Consider the following 17,748-nt stretch of genomic DNA (forward strand, 5'->3'; position numbering starts at 1 on the left):
GCTACTGTTATAGCCTCGCTACTGTATATAGCCTCGCTACTGTATATAGCCTCGCTACTGTTATAGCCTCGCTACTGTATATAGCCTCCCTACTGTATATAGCCTCTCTACTGTATATAGCCTCTCTACTGTATATAGCCTCTCTACTGTATATAGCCTCTCTACTGTATATAGCCTCTCTACTGTATATAGCCTCGCTACTGTATATAGCCTCCCTACTGTATATAGCCTCGCTACTGTATATAGCCTCCCTACTGTACATAGCCTCGCTACTTTTATAGCCTCGCTACTGTTACAACCTCGCTACTGTACATAGCCTCGCTACTGTTATAGCCTCGCTACTGTTATAACCTCGCTACTGTACATAGCCTCGCTACTGTTATAGCCTCGCTACTGTTATAACCTTGCTACTGTACATAGCCTCGCTACTGTTATAGCCTCGCTACTGTACATAGCCTCGCTACTGTTATAACCTCGCTACTGTACATAGCCTCGCTACTGTTATAACCTCGCTACTGTTATAACCTCGCTACTGTACATAGCCTCGCTACTGTTATAGCCTCGCTACTGTACATAGCCTCGCTACTGTTATAACCTCGCTACTGTATATAGCCTCGCTACTGTTATAACCTCGCTACTGTATATAGCCTCGCTACTGTTATATAGCCTCGCTACTGTATAGCCTCGCTACTGTTATAACCTCGCTACTGTACATAGCCTCGCTACTGTTATAGCCTCGCTACTGTACATAGCCTCGCTACTGTTATAACCTCGCTACTCTACATAGCCTCACTACTGTTATAACCTCGCTACTGTACATAGCCTCGCTACTTTTATAACCTCGCTACTGTACATAGCCTCGCTACTTTTATAGCCTCGCTACTGTACATAGCCTCGCTACTGTTATAACCTCGCTACTGTACATAGCCTCGCTACTGTTATAACCTCGCTACTGTACATAGCCTCGCTACTGTTATAACCTCGCTACTCTACATAGCCTCGCTACTGTTATAATCTCGCTACTGTACATAGCCTCGCTACTGTTATAACCTCGCTACTGTTATAACCTCACTACACTACATAGCCTCGCTATTGTTATAACCTCGCTACTGTTATAGCCTCGCTACTGTACATAGCCTCGCTACTGTTATAACCTCGCTACTGTTATAACCTCGCTACTGTTATAACCTCGCTACTGTTATAGCCTCGCTACTGTTATAGCCTCGCTACTGTTATAGCCTCGCTACTGTTACTGTACATAGCCTCGCTACTGTTATAATACTGTTATAACCTCGCTACTGTATATAGCCTCTACTACTGTACTGTTATAACCTCGCTACTGTTACAACCTCGCTACTGTTATAACCTCGCTACTGTTATAACCTCGCTACTGTTACAACCTCGCTACTGTACATAGCCTCGCTACTGTTATAACCTCGCTACTGTTACAACCTCGCTACTGTACATAGCCTCGCTACTGTTATAACCTCGCTACTGTTACAATAGCCTCGCTACTGTATATAGCCTCTCTACTGTTATAGCCTCGCTACTGTACATAGCCTCGCTACTGTTACAACCTCGCTACTGTACATAGCCTCGCTACTGTTATAGCCTCGCTACTGTTAATGTATTTGGCTAAGGTGTATGTAAACTTCCGACTTCAACTGTATCTATACGGCTAGTGTTTTTTCTGTTCACATGTCTGTCTGTCTTAGTTTACGTCCTTCTTAGTGATTTAGCTTATCAACTTTTTTTATCAATTTTGAATTGATAAGAAGTTCATTACAAAGATGGATTGGTGGACGCTTGGCGGATTCTGCACTTTTAACCTAGTTTTGCTGATGTCACTACAACACATAAACCTCCTACAATTATGACATGTGCAGTGAAGTTTTTTATGTAAGTTCAGAAGGTCAAAGAGGGGGTGTCAAAGAGTGTGCGTGAGAGAAAGTGTGTGTGTATTTGTGAATGCATGTGTATGTGTGTTTCTATGGGTGTGTGTTTGTTTGTATTTTTGTGTGTGGTTGTCTGTGTGTGTGTGTGTGTGTGTGTGTGTGTGTGTGTGTGTGTGTGTGTGTGTGTGTGTGTGTGTGTGTGTGTGTGTGTGTGTGTGTGTGTGTGTGTGTGTGTGTGTGTGTGTGTCTCCATACCCAGCTCCAGTCATGGTCTCTGTGTTGTTGACAGCCAGACTGACCACCTCAGTGATGTCCACTCTGCCGGTGGCCATGGGGCTCCGTTCATTCTCATAATAGCTAAGGAAACCCCCCTCCAGAGTACACCAGCGTCGCACCATGTCTGAAACACACACACACACGTTAGTTCAAACACAAACGTTAGTTCAAAGTTCACACACACACGTTAGTTCAATGTTCACAACCGCACACGTTAGTTCAAAGTTCACACCCACACACGTTAGCTCAAACGGTTGATACGTTTGTCAAGGAGGGCGGTCATGTGTGTTTGTGAGCAGATGATCACTGGCCCAGTACTGGCAAAGGTTATTTTAAAAAGTACTGAGTAGAGGGTCTGAATACTTATGTCAATGTGATATTCAAGTTTACATTTTTTATATACTAACAACAATGTTTAAAAACCTGTTTTTGCTTTTTCATTATGGGGTATTCTGTGTAGATCCATGAGGGGGAAAAAATAATTTAATCAATTTTAGAAAAAGGCTGTAGTGTAACAAAATGTGGAAAAAGTAAAGGGGTCTGAATACTTTCCGAATGCATTTTATATATATATTAAACAGAATGTTATTTGTTAGCTAGCTGGCTAAGGCTATTTAACACAGTAGCACTTTCAAGTCAAGGTAAGCTTTTCAGTTTTATAAATGTATTGCCAACAGTACACTGTGCTGTTGTGATTGTACACATGGATTGGATTGTTGGGTTCAAGTTTTTAACTCTAATATTAGTATATTGACGACGATGTAGTTGTTAGCGTTAGCGGTTATGGTATGAAGGTTTGGCTGGGATAGGTTTTTGCGCCTGGTCACAGACAGCTGATGTGTTGTGCACTCCACAACTGAAGGGAAAAGGTAGGAGGACGAGAGCGGGTACATTCAAGAAAATAATTATACAATGAGCAAACTGATGATGCTGTACGTGGGCTGCTATGAAAGTGAACTGTGTGCGCGGGTGATCAAGGGTGTATTCATTCTGCCGATAATGTCGCAAAACGTTTCTGAAACGGAAGCAAACGGAGCGAAACGTGGGGGGACCTACCTGAATTTGTCGAATATAAACGTTGAACGTTAAATGCAGTACAAGGCAGTATTGAATGTGTCACTGTCTTTCCCCTTGATTACTCTAATGTGTCTCTCGACCCTGCGCACCTACATTAAAAACTTTGTTGAGTAGGTTGGAGCAACCTCATGAAGGGTAAAGGGCACATTTGAGTATCATGTAGTAGCCTAAACCTGTTGATGTTATATTGAGCTGGGGGAATGGAATATGAACGACAGTCATCCAATATGATGTGATAGAAATAAGGCCATGCACATACAAAACAATGGTCCTCCTTACTGACACACACTTACAGCCAGTATAATAATAGTGAATAAATCGTGAATAAATCTAAATAGTGAATAAATCTAATCTCCCTGCAGGTTTCTATCAACAAGAGGCAAAGATGATCTCTGGAAAGTTTGGAAGTAACACATGTATTTCATGATTGTCTGCCTGGGAGGATTTACTTAACAAGCATGAAGTTCATGAAAACATCTCATGTTGGATTTCAAAGTCACTGTCGACATCTGTTTTTGTTTTTGCCACCGACAGAAATACACACACACACACACACACACACACACACACACACACACACACACACACACACACACACACACACACACACACACACACACACACACACACACACACACACACACACACACACACACACACACACACACACACACACAATGGTTTTCAACTCCCAAAAGTTTTGACTCTCTTCATCTCATAAATATGCTAATTATTGATTCCGTTGTCAAACAGCGTGTGACAAGTCAGATATTGTTCTAATAGACGACATGAAAAAGACAGGAGAAAAGGTTCTCTCCCTCTTCCGGTTTCTCTCTTTTCATCTCTCCATCCCTCTCTTCCACCAAACCGGGATGCTTCCGATGGCATTGAGGAGTACACCACATCACGGGCTTTATCATTAAGTGCATCAAGGACGTCGTCCACCACAGTGACTGTACGTACATTCCCCAACCAGAAGCCATGGATTACAGGCAACATTCGCACTGAGCTAAAGGGTAGAACTGCGCTTTCAAGGTGCAGGACTCGGAAGCTTACAAGAAATCCTGCTATGCCCTGCAATGAACCACCGAACAGGCAAAGCCTCAATACAGGGCTAAGATTGAATCGTACTACACAGGCTCTGACGCTCGTCTTATGTGGCAGGGCTTGCAAATTATTACAGACTACAAAGGGAAGCACGGCTGCGAGCTGCACAGTGACACAAGCCTACCAGACGAGCTAAATCACTTCCATGCTCGCTTCGAGGCGAGCAACACTGAGGCATGAGTAAGACCTTTAAACAGGTCAACATTCACAAGGCTGCGGGGCCAGACGGATTACCAGGACGTGTGCTCCGGGCATGTGCTGACCAACTGGCAGGTGTCTTCACTGACATTTTCAACATGTCCCTGATTGAGTCTGTAATACAAACATGTTTCCCAGCAGACCGCCTGTGCCCAAGAACACTAAGGCAACCTGCCTAAATGACTACAGACCCGTAGCACTCACGTCCGTAGCCGTGAAGTGCTTTGAAACGCTGGTAATGGCTCACATTAACACCATTATCCCAGAAACCCAAGAGCCACTCCAATTTGAATACCGCCCAAACAGATCCACAGATGATGCAATCTCTATTGCACTCCACACTGCCCTTTCCCACCTGGACAAAAGGAACACCAATGTGAGAATGCTATTAATTGACTACAGCTCAGCATTCAACACCATAGTGCCCTCAAAGCTCATCACTAAGGATCCTGGGACTAAACACCTCCCTCTGCAACTGGATCCTGGACTTCCTGACGGGACGCCCCCAGGTTGTGAGGGTAGGTAACAACACATCCGCCACGCTGATCCTCAGCATTGGAACCCATTAGTGGTGCGTGCTCAGTCCCTCCTGTACTCCCTGCATGGCAAGCGGTACCGGAGTGCCAGGTCTAGGACAAAAAGGCTTCTCAACAGCTTTTACCCCCAAGCCATAAGACTCCTGAACAGGTAACCAAATGGCTACCTGGACTATTTGCATTGTCCCCCCCAATCCCTCTTTTACGCTGCTGCTACTCTCTTTTTATTATTTATGCATAGTCACTTTAACCATACATTCATATACATATTACCTCAATTAGCCTGACGAACCGGTGCCTGTATATAGCCTCCCTACTGTATATAACCTCTCTACTGTATATAGCCTCCCCACTGTATATAGCCTCCCTACTGTATATAGCCTCCCCACTGTATATAGCCTGTCTACTGTATATAGCCTGTCTACTGTATATAGCCTCCCTACTGTATATAACCTCTCTACTGTATATAGCCTCCCTACTGTATATAGCCTCCCTACTGTATATAGCCTCTCTACTGTATATAGCCTGTCTACTGTATATAGCCTCTCTACTGTATATAGCCTGTCTACTGTATATAGCCTGTCTACTGTATATAACCTCTCTACTGTATATAGCCTCCCTACTGTATATAGCCTCTCTACTGTATATAGCCTCCCTACTGTATATAGCCTCTCTACTGTATATAGCCTGTCTACTGTATATAGCCTCTCTACTGTATATAGCCTCTCTACTGTATATAGCCTGTCTACAGTATATAACCTCTCTACTGTATATAGCCTCCCTACTGTATATAGCCTCTCTACTGTATATAGCCTCCCTACTGTATATAGCCTCTCTACTGTATATAGCCTCCCCACTGTATATAGCCTCTCTACTGTATATAGCCTCTCTACTGTATATAGCCTCTCTACTGTATATAGCCTCCTACTGTATATAGCCTCCCTACTGTATATAGCCTCCCTACTGTATATAGCCTCCCTACTGTATATAGCCTCTCTACTGTATATAGCCTCCCTACTGTATATAGCCTCTCTACTGTATATAGCCTGTCTACTGTATATAGCCTCTCTACTGTATATAGCCTCTCTACTGTATATAGCCTGTCTACAGTATATAGCCTCCCTACTGTATATAGCCTCCCTACTGTATATAGCCTCTCTACTGTATATAGCCTCCCTACTGTATATAGCCTCTCTACTGTATATAGCCTCCCCACTGTATATAGCCTCCCTACTGTATATAGCCTCTCTACTGTATATAGCCTGTCTACTGTATATAGCCTGTCTACTGTATATAACCTGTCTACTGTATATAACCTCTCTACTGTATATAGCCTCCCTACTGTATATAGCCTCTCTACTGTATATAGCCTGTCTACTGTATATAGCCTCCTACTGTATATAGCCTGTCTACTGTATATAGCCTCTCTACTGTATATAGCCTGTCTACTGTATATAGCCTGTCTACTGTATATAGCCTGTCTACTGTATATAGCCTGTCTACTGTATATAACCTCTCTACTGTATATAGCCTCCCTACTGTATATAGCCTCTCTACTGTATATAGCCTCTCTACTGTATATAGCCTCCCTACTGTATATAGCCTCCCTACTGTATATAGCCTCACCACTGTATATAGCCGCTCTACTGTATATAGCCTCTACTGTATACAGCGTCTCTACAGTATATAGCCAATCTACTGTATATAGCCTCTCTTCTGTATATAGCCTCTCTACTGTATATAGCCTCTCTACTGTATATAGCATCTACTGTTGTATTCAGCATTTCACTGTGAGGTCTACTACACCTGTTGTAATCAGCATTTCACTGTGAGGTCTACTACACCTGTTGTATTCAGCATTTAACTGTAAGGTCTACTACACCTGTTGTATTCAACATTTCACTGGGAGGTCTACTACACCTGTTGTATTCAGCATTTCACTGTGAGGTCTACTACACCTGTTGTATTCAGCATTTCACTGTGAGGTCTACTACACCTGTTGTATTCAGCATTTCACTGTGAGGTCTTCTACACCTGTTGCATTCAGCATTTCACTGTGAGGTCTACTACACCTGTTGTATTCAGCATTTCACTGTGAGGTCTTCTACACCTGTTGTATTCAGCATTTCACTGTGAGGTCTACTACACCTGTTGTATTCAACATTTCACTGTGAGGTCTTCTACACCTGTTGTATTCAGCATTTCACTGTGAGGTAGTAATAATAATAATAATATATGCCATTTAGCAGACGCTTTTATCCAAAGGGACTTACAGTCATGTGTGCATACATTCTACGTATGGGTGGTCCCGGGGATCAAACCCACTACCCTGGCATAACAAGCACCATGCTCTACCAACTGAGCTACAGAAGGACCATACTGAGCTACAGAGTCTACTACACCTGTTGTATTCAGCATTTCACTGTAAGGTCTACTTCACCTGTTGTATTCAGCATTTCACTGTACTATCTACTACACCTGGTGTATTCGGCATTTCACTGTAAGGTCGACTACACCTGTTGTATTCAGCATTTCACTGTGAGGTCTACTACACCTAGTGTATTCATAATTTCACTGTAAGGTCTACTACACCTGTTGTATTCAGCATTTAACTGTAAGGTCTACTACACCTGTTGTATTCAGCATTTCACTGTGAGGTCTACTACACCTGTTGTATTCAGCATTTCACTGTGAGGTCTACTACACTTATTGTATTCGGCATTTCACTGTAAGGTCTACTACACCTGGTGTATTCAGCATTTCACTGTGAGGTCTACTACACTTATTGTATTCGGCACACGTGACAAATACACTTTGATTTGATATGAAACACTTTCCTGCTCGACTTTTACACTACAAATGTTCATTCCAATAGTAAATTATTGTCTGAGTGCGAGACATTGTGGACAACGTTCCACTAATAACTTACCAAAGTGTTGTCATCTCTGGAAACATGACATTTCAGAAAATTCTCGGTATGTGACCCCATTCTCCATTGTAGTTTCTCACCACTACCATAACACTCTGAAGTGAAATCTCACTTATAGTCACCCCCCCCCCCCCACCCCGCTCTCCCATGCACGTAGTTGCCGTGGTGACAGCTGGTATTTAAAGTCATTACCAATTCTATCTACCTGCGACAACTGCTTCCGTTGTCTTGACGATATTATCAGACACACCAAAATGCCATGTCTATCACTTCACCAGATGTTTTTCTTGTTGTTTGGGGTATCCGTCGCTGGCTACAACAGTCTCCTTCTGGACCTGGGGATGGTAGCTCATCTAAACCTCTGCCATGTAAACTGCTTTATAGGAGGGTTTACACAAAGAGAGAAAGCATAGGTGAATGAAAATGCAGTCTAGTTGCTTTTTTGGTCACAAACAGTAAACACTGTTTTGTTGTTCTGCCTGAATCCAGGCAGTTTTGTAAGACGGATGCTGTTTCTGAACCTGGAAACATGGAAACATGGATGAATGAATTCATGGTCATAAGGCCTTTAATCATTAGGTATTAGACTGGGCATGTGAACAGTCATATGACATGAAATTGTCTAATAATATCGGTTAGATTACTAATGACACTCCCGGGTGCATGTAGGTTGTGAAACATGTATTATTACTTTAAATTAGTGAAAGTCAAAGCATATTGGGACTTTTTAAAGAGTGTTAATTCTCCTGTATCACGAACCCGTGTGACCTCTACCGCTGACAGTCAACAGAATTCCATTCTCCTCAATGAGGAAATAAAACCCATCCAGTCTCCATCCCATGGGAAGGTGCATTGGGAAAAACCTAGCGGGAATCTAGGACTGTAATGAGGAACACTCCGGACAGAACTGACAAATGAATGAGAAGACATCAGGGAGGGAAGGTTTTTCCAGGGAATCATCCCATTACTGGCCTACAGGGAAAATTACTAGTTTATGGCCGTCAAATAGAGGAGAGGAGGAGAGATGAGGAGAAGTTGAGAATGGGTAGGAGAGAAGGAGAAGTGAAAGAGTGTGAGAGAGAGAGAGAGAGAGAGAGAGAGAGAGAGAGAGAGAGAGAGAGAGAGAGAGAGAGAGAGAGAGAGAGAGAGAAGTTAAGAGGGGGAGAGGAGAGTATGGCATAAGACAGAGAGAGGAAGAATAGAAGAAAGAGGGGCATGGAAAAGAGAGACCGAATGATAGAAAGAGGGACAGCGAGAGACAGACATAGGAAGAAGGGAAGAGAGAGGAGGGTGGGAAAGAGAGACCGAATTATAGAAAGAGGGACAGAGAGAGACAGACAGAGGAAGAAGGGAAGAGAGAGGAGGGTGGGAAAGAGAGACCGAATGCTAGAAAGAGAGGGACAGAGAGAGACAGACAGAGGAAGAAGGGAAGAGAGAGGAGGGTGGGAAAGAGAGGCCGAATGCTAGAAAGAGAGGGACAGAGAGAGACAGACAAGAGGAAGAAGGGAAGAGAGAGGGGGTGGAAAAGAGAGACGAATGCTAGAAAGAGAGGGACAGAGAGAGACAGACAGAGAGATGGAGAAGGGAAGAGAGAGGGGGGTAGAAAAGAGAGACCGAATGCTAGAAAGAGAGGGACAGAGAGAGAGGGGGAGAGAGGAAGAAGAGAAGAGAGAGGAGGGTGGAATAGAGAGACTGAATGGGAGAAAGAGAGGGACCGAGAGAGACAGGCAGAGAGAGGGAGAAGGGAAGACAGATGAGGGTGGAAAAGAGAGACTGAATGGGAGAAAGAGAGGGACAGAGAGAGACAGGCAGAGAGAGGGAGAAGGGAAGAGAGAGGAGGGTGGGAAAGAGAGACTGAATGGGAGAAAGAGAGGGACAGAGAGAGACAGGTAGAGAGAGGAAGAAGAGAAGATAAGAGAGAGGGGGATGGAAAAGAGAGACTGAATGGGAGAAAGAGAGGGACAGAGAGAGACAGGCAGAGAGAGGGAGAAGGAAAGAGAGAGGAGGGTGGAAAAGAGAGCCCGAATGGGAGAAAGAGAGGAACAGAGAGAGAGGGAGAGAGAGGAAGAAGAGAAGAGAGAGGAGGGTGGAATAGAGAGACTGAATGGGAGAAAGAGAGGGACAGAGAGAGACAGGCAGAGAGAGGGAGAAGGAAAGAGAGAGGAGGGTGGAAACGAGAGACCGAATGGGAGAAAGAGAGGAACAGAGTGAGAGGGGGAGAGAGGAAGAAGAGAAGAGAGAGGAGGGTGGAATAGAGAGACTGAATGGGAGAAAGAGAGGGACAGAGAGAGACAGAGTAAGGGAGAAGGGAAGAGAGAGAGGAAAAGGGGGACGAGGCTTTGCTTTGACGCACGCAGGGGGAAATCTACCGGGGGGCTGAACTGCAGCTGAGGGACGGAAAGAAACAGAGAGAGGGGAAAAATAGGCAGAATTTGCCCTTTTCGTATAGGGCTTTCTGACAGGAACTGACATCACCCAAACCCACTGCCACCCTCACCACCGTCGACATTCACCAAAGTGAATATCTGTGTGCTTGTCTCTCTTTCTGTTTCCACCAGCAGGCTCCACATTGACAGTTAGCGGGTGGTGCGGCACTACTCTAGCCCCTGCACAGTGCTAGCATGGTAGAGGGAACAATACCAAGCTGATTTACAATCAGGCAGCTGCGTCCCGTCTCCAGCTGTTCTCCTCCCCATGCACACACACACACACACCAACGATGAGCCCCGCAGCATTGTCGAGCGCCATGGGGGGTCACTACCAACCTCCAGAGAGAGTGTAGCTAGGGAAAACTAGGGCGGCGACCAAAAGAAAACCACCTCCGCCCAAAGTCTACAAATAAGCTAACGTTCCAAACGAGTTCTTTTGCTCGCCACATTACCGGTTTCCAGACAAATGAGGATGGGAAGGGACCACATATCCGCAATTTAGAGTCTCTGGTTTCTTCTTTTGTCAAATGTTCTGAAAGTGTTCACCATTGGGATATTGATTGTGCTAATCAAGTCATCAGAGGACCAATTAAGTAATCAATTAGACAATACCTGAACAGAGGGACTAGGAAGAGTTTTGAAGAAAGGAAAACAACCTACATAAATTCATAAACTCCTATTAATTAGCACCTTGGTAAAAAAAACATTTAAAGAAAAAGAAGAACAGAAAAAGGAGGTCAATTGGATCACTCATTTCCTGCACGGCAGGAAATGGAAACGTGTAGTGCATGAGGTTTAAAAAGGTTTCGAAAGTTCCTCATTTCCCTTTTTAAAAATGTCCATTAAATATAACCCACATAATAATTCACATCCTCTTGCTGCAGGATTATTTTCCTACTGTAGCACACTGGCTCAAATTAAGACCCTACATCTGTATGTAGGTTTGAGAATGTGTGCATTTCGCCATGTTAAGACACAACATTTAGTCTACCACAAGATGCACAACCAACGTATAATCAACGTTACAAAACAAGCCCACCGTTCATCCGCACTCAAACAGCATACTTCACACTCCTCCAATGAGTCATCATCTTTCCTCCTCTCCTCCCATCCTCCCTCTCTCTGTATCCTCCCTCTATCCCGTCTCTCTATCCCACTCTCTTTCCACCATCAAACTAAAATATCTTGCGATGAAGACATCTGCTAGACAGCATGTCAGTTGGGCTTAAAATGGAAATAGCTAAATCGTAAGGGTCTGAACGATCTGTCTGTGTTGGTAGAGAACGTGCTGGGATCCCTCTTCATTGCATTACCAGAGGAGAGGAGACAGAGAAGATGACATTATCCACCCACAGTTAAGGTCAGATCAACAGGCCATCCGGAATGGCACCCTAAACACTATATAGTGCACTACATTGGACCAGGACCCATACCACTACATAGGGACTAGGGAACCATTTTGGATGCAGTCCTAGATGATTTTAGCCATGGAACAATATGATGAAGGGATTAGGGAAATGGACTATGACCCTCACAGATTTTTGAGAAATAAATGTAAGAAATAAATGTAAGTAATGAAATTACCAATTAAAAATAAAATTAGATTTTTTTTTGTTTTAAAGTAGCCTAAACATCAATAGTCTAAACTGAACAATGGCTTCAACCTTCATAATATCTAAGAACAAAGACATTGTTTCTCTATGGAAATCTGAGCCCAGAATGTTTTGGAAGTCCCTTTGAATGGAAAACACATTTAAATTGGAGGCAAAAAGATAAAATGTCTGGATCTCTCAAGTCAGGTATAAAATAGACATTTCTATTTCACAGAGACATTTAAAAATATATACAGTACCAGTCAAAAGTTTGGACACAACTACTCATTCAAAGGTTTTTCTTTCTTCTTTTTTAAAGACTATTTTCTACATTGTAGAATAATAGTGAAGACATCAAAACTATGAAATAACACATATGGAATCATGAAGTAACCAAACAAGTGTTAAACAAATCAAAATATATTTGAGATTCTTCAAAGAGGCCACCCTTTTCCTTGATGACAGCTTTGCACACTCTTGGCATTCTCTCAACCAGCTTCACTTGGAATGTGTTGAATAGCACACTGTAATACTTATAAAGTTAATATAAGGACAGGACATGAGGCGGGAGTAGAAATTTACGTGGGCATTGTTTAATGCGTTTCACAGGAAGAACATTCCAAGCATTTCAACGTAGGTAAGCAAGGGGCGGTTACAGGTGCCCTAAAGGGACAAAACTAGAATATCAATACACAACAGAATGCTTTTCCAACCGTCTTGAATAATTTCCCACATATACTAACTCATCACTGTGCTCATCCAAAACAGTCTCAATTGGGTTGAGGTCGGGTGATTGTGGAGGCCATGTCATCTGATGCAGCACTCCATCACTCTCCTTCTTGGTCAATTAGCCCTTACACAGCCTGGATGTGTGTTTTGGGTCATTGTCATGTTGAAAAACAAATGATAGTCCCACTAAGCCCAAACCAGATGGGATGGAGTATCGCTGCAGAATGCAGTGGTAGCCATGCTGGTTAAGTGTGCATTGAATTTTAAATTAATGACAGACAGTGTCACCAGCAAAGCACCCCCACACCATCACACCTCCATACTTCATGGTGGAAACCACACATGCGGAGATCATCCGTTCACCTACTCTGCGTCTCACAATGACATGGCGGTTAGAACCAAAAATCTCAAATTTGGACTCATCAGACCAAAGGACAGATTTTCACCGGTCTAATGTCCATTGCTCATGTTTCTTCGCCCAAGCAAGTCTCTTCTTCTTATTTGTGTTATTTAGTAGTGGTTTCTTTGCAGCAATTCAACCATGAAGGCCTGATTCATGCAGTCTCTGCTGAACAGCTGATGTTGAGATGTGTCTGTTACTTGAACTCTGTGAAGCATTTATTTGGGCTGCAATCTGAGGTGCAGTTACCTCTAATGAACTTATCCTCTGCAGCAGAGGGAACTCTGGGTCTTCCTTTCCTGTGGCGGTCCTCATGAGAGCCAGTTTCATCATAGCGCTTGATGGTTTTTGCGACTGCACTTGAAGAAACTTTAAAAGTTCTTGAAATGTTCCGTATTGACTGACCTTCATGTCTTAAAGTAATGATGGACTGTTGTTTCTCTTTGCTTATTTGAGCTGTTCTTGCCATAATATGGACTTGGTATTTTACCAAACATGGCAATCTTCTGTATACCACCTCAACACAACTGATTGGCTCAAATGTATTAAGGAGGAAAGAAATTTCACAAATGAACTTTTTGTTTTAAAGGCACACCTGTTAATTGAAATACATTCCAGGTGACTACCTCATGAAGCTGGTTGAGAGAATGCCAAGAGTGTTCAAAGCTGTCATCAAGGCAAAGGGTGGCTAATTTGAAGAAACTAAAATCTAAAATATATATATTTTTTAACACTGTTTGGTTACTTCATAGTGTTATTTCATAGTTTTAATGTATTCACCATTATTCCACAATGTAGAAAATAGTACAAATAATGAAAAATGCTTGAATAACTATTTGTTCAAACTTTTGACTGGTACTGTATATATACATATATATATATTTTTAAGATACAAAAAATGTACATAGTGACACAAGGAATAAATATTGAATAACAAATACAAATAACATGGCTATAAACAGGAAGTAGAAAATAACATGGCTATACACAGGAAGTAGAAAATAACATGGCTATACACAGGAAGTAGAAAATAACATGGCTATACACAGGAAGTAGAAAATAACATGGCTATACACAGGAAGTAGAAAATAAAATGGCTATATACAGGAAGTAGAAAATAACATGGCTATACACAGGAAGTATAAAATAACATGGCTATACACAGGAAGTAGAAAATAACATGGCTATACACAGGAAGTAGAAAATAACATGGCTATATACAGGGAGTAGAAAATAACATGGCTATATACAGGAAGTAGAAAATAACATGGCTATATACAGGAAGTAGCAAATAACATGGCTATATACAGGAAGTAGAAAATAACATGGCTATATACAGGGAGTAGCAAATAACATGGCTATATACAGGAAGTAGAAAATAACATGGCTATATACAGGAAGTAGAAAATAACATGGCTATATACAGGGAGTAGCAAATAACATGGCTATATAGGGAGTAGAAAATAACATGGCTATGTAGAGGGACTACCAGTACCGAGTCGATGTGAAGGGGTACAAGGTAATTGAGGTATGTATGGGTAAAGTAACTAGGCAACCAGATAGATAGTAGACAGTAGCAGCAGCATATGTGGTGAGTGTAAAAGTGTGTGTGTGGCATCAGAATGCATGTGTGTGTGTATGTCAGTGTTGGATGTCAGTGTTAGTATGTGTGAGTCTGTGGGTAGGGTCCAGTGTGTACGTGCATAGAGTCAGTGAAAAACAGGGTCAATGCATGTATTCCCGGTAGCCATTTGATTAGCTGTTTAGCAGTCTTGTTTAAAAGTCTCATGAAGCTGTTCAGGGTCATGTAGGCTTCAGACTTGGTACGTTGGTATTGCTTGCCATGCCATAGCAGAGAGAACAGTCTGTGGCTTGGGTAGCTGGACTCTTTGACAAATCTTTTGGCCTTCTTTGACACTGCCTAGTATGAAGGTCCTGGAAGGCAGAGAGCTCAGCACCAGCGACGTACTGGGTGGTACGCACCACCCTCTGTAGCGCCTTGTGGTCGGATGCCAAGCAGAGCTCTCTGAGACGTCAGACAGTAGAGAGTAGAGATCTCTGATACACTGTGGCAGACAGTAGAGAGAAGAGCTCTCTGATACACTGTGGCAGACAGTAGAGAGTAGAGCTCTCTGATACATTGTGGCAGACAGTAGAGAGTAGAGCTCTCTGATACATTGTGTCAGACAGTAGAGAATAGAGCTCTCTGATACATTGTGTCAGACAGTAGAGAGTAGAGCTCTCTGATACATTGTGGCAGACAGTAGAGAGAAGATCTCTCTGATGCTTGTGGCAGACAGTAGAGAGAAGAGCTCCCTGATACACTGTGGCAGACAGTAGAGAGAAGGGCTCTCTGACACACTGTGGCAGACAGTAGAGAGAAGAGCTCTCTGATACACTGTGTCAGACAGTAGAGAGAAGAGCTCTATGGCACACTGTGGCAGACAGTAGAGAGAAGAGCTCTCTCATACACTGTGGCAGACAGTAGAGAGTAGAGCTCTCTGATACATTGTGGCAGACAGTAGAGAGTAGAGCTCTCTGATACATTGTGGCAGACAGTAGAGAGTAGAGCTCTCTGATACATTGTGGCAGACAGTAGAGAGTAGAGCTCTCTGATACATTGTGGCAGACAGTAGAGAGTAGAGCTCTCTGATACATTGTGTCAGACAGTAGAGAATAGAGCTCTCTGATACATTGTGTCAGACAGTAGAGAGTAGAGCTCTCTGATACATTGTGGCAGACAGTAGAGAGAAGATCTCTCTGATGCTTGTGGCAGACAGTAGAGAGAAGAGCTCCCTGATACACTGTGGCAGACAGTAGAGAGAAGGGCTCTCTGACACACTGTGGCAGACAGTAGAGAGAAGAGCTCTCTGATACACTGTGTCAGACAGTAGAGAGAAGAGCTCTATGGCACACTGTGGCAGACAGTAGAGAGAAGAGCTCTCTCATACACTGTGGCAGACAGTAGAGAGTAGAGCTCTCTGATACATTGTGGCAGACAGTAGAGAGTAGAGCTCTCTGATACATTGTGGCAGACAGTAGAGAGTAGAGCTCTCTGATACATTGTGGCAGACAGTAGAGAGTAGAGCTCTCTGATACATTGTGGCAGACAGTAGAGAGTAGAGCTCTCTGATACATTGTGGCAGACAGTAGAGAGAAGATCTCTCTGATGCTTGTGGCAGACAGTAGAGAGAAGTGCTCTCTGACACACTGTGGCAGACAGTAGAGAGAAGAGCTCTCTGACACACTGTGGCAGACAGTAGAGAGAAGAGCTCTCTGACACACTGTGGCAGACAGTAGAGAGAAGAGCTCTCTGACACACTGTGGCAGACAGTAGAGAGAAGAGCTCTCTGATACATTGTGGCAGACAGTAGAGAGAAGAGCTCTCTGATACACTGTGGCAGACAGTAGAGAGAAGGGCTCTCTGATACATTGTGGCAGACAGTAGAGAGAAGAGCTCCCTGATACACTGTGGCAGACAGTAGAGAGAAGGGCTCTCTGACACACTGTGGCAGACAGTAGAGAGAAGAGCTCTCTGATACACTGTGTCAGACAGTAGAGAGAAGAGCTCTCTGACACACTGTGGCAGACAGTAGAGAGAAGGGCTCTCTGATACACTGTGGCAGACAGTAGAGAGAAGAGCTCTCTGATACACTGTGGCAGACAGTAGAGAGAAGAGCTCTCTGACACACTGTGTCAGACAGTAGAGAGAAGGGCTCTCTGATACACTGTGGCAGACAGTAGAGAGAAGGGCTCTCTGATACACTGTGGCAGACAGTAGAGAGAAGGGCTCTCTGATACACTGTGGCAGACAGTAGAGAGAAGGGCTCTCTGATACACTGTGGCAGACAGTAGAGAGAAGGGCTCTCTGATACACTGTGGCAGACAGTAGAGAGAAGAGCTCTCTGATACACTGTGGCAGAGAGCAGAGTAGAAAGAAGCACTCAAGAGGAAAAGACAAACTAATCAGAAATTAGAGGTGTCATTTACATTCTGCCACTCACGGTTTCAGGCAGTTACTTCCTCTCTTCTTCCCTCCCTTCGTCCTCCCTCCCTCCTTCTTTCCTTCCCAGCCTCCCCCCTCCTCCCACCTTGACTACCTGACTGGGAGTAGAGGAGGCGTACTCATTCACACAGCTACTCACAGTAATACTGTAACGCTCCAGGGGACTGGGTTTCCTGTTTACCCCTACACTGAACCAATCACAACAACGATGAAGGTTGTTATGTGTTGTGTTAACAATTACATTTAACACTAAGTAGTTACCTGTCAACAACTTGCCTTGAACACAAACAACCGACCATTCACCTCAGTAGTTACCTGTCAACACTTTGAACACAAACAACCGACCATTCACCTCAGTAGTTACCTGTCAACACCTTGAACACAAACAACCGACCATTCACCTCAGTAGTTACCTGTCAACAACCTGCCTTGAACACAAACAACCGACCATTCACCTCAGTAGTTACCTGTCAACACTTTGAACACAAACAACCGACCATTCACCTCAGTAGTTACCTGTCAACACCTTGAACACAAACAACCGACCATTCACCTCAGTAGTTACCTGTCAACA

At 43.5% G+C, this 17,748-nt stretch overlaps 1 protein-coding gene across 2 annotated transcripts in view; it reads right to left on the reverse strand.

The window, feature by feature from the left end:
• Positions 1 to 17,748, reverse strand: part of arap2 (ArfGAP with RhoGAP domain, ankyrin repeat and PH domain 2) — a 253,179-nt gene that overhangs the window by 83,835 nt on the left and 151,596 nt on the right. For both annotated transcript variants that reach the window (XR_006834916.1, XM_046328114.1), the window contains exon 16: positions 2,151 to 2,295. Coding sequence is in view for 1 of the 2 variants with exons in the window: in XM_046328114.1 (XP_046184070.1) it covers positions 2,151 to 2,295 (145 nt within the window). In the remaining variant the exon portion in view is untranslated. The remainder of the gene's footprint in view (positions 1 to 2,150; positions 2,296 to 17,748) is intronic.

Source organism: Oncorhynchus gorbuscha, linkage group LG25 (assembly GCF_021184085.1).
Source record: "Oncorhynchus gorbuscha isolate QuinsamMale2020 ecotype Even-year linkage group LG25, OgorEven_v1.0, whole genome shotgun sequence".
Taxonomy (NCBI): domain Eukaryota; kingdom Metazoa; phylum Chordata; class Actinopteri; order Salmoniformes; family Salmonidae; genus Oncorhynchus; species Oncorhynchus gorbuscha.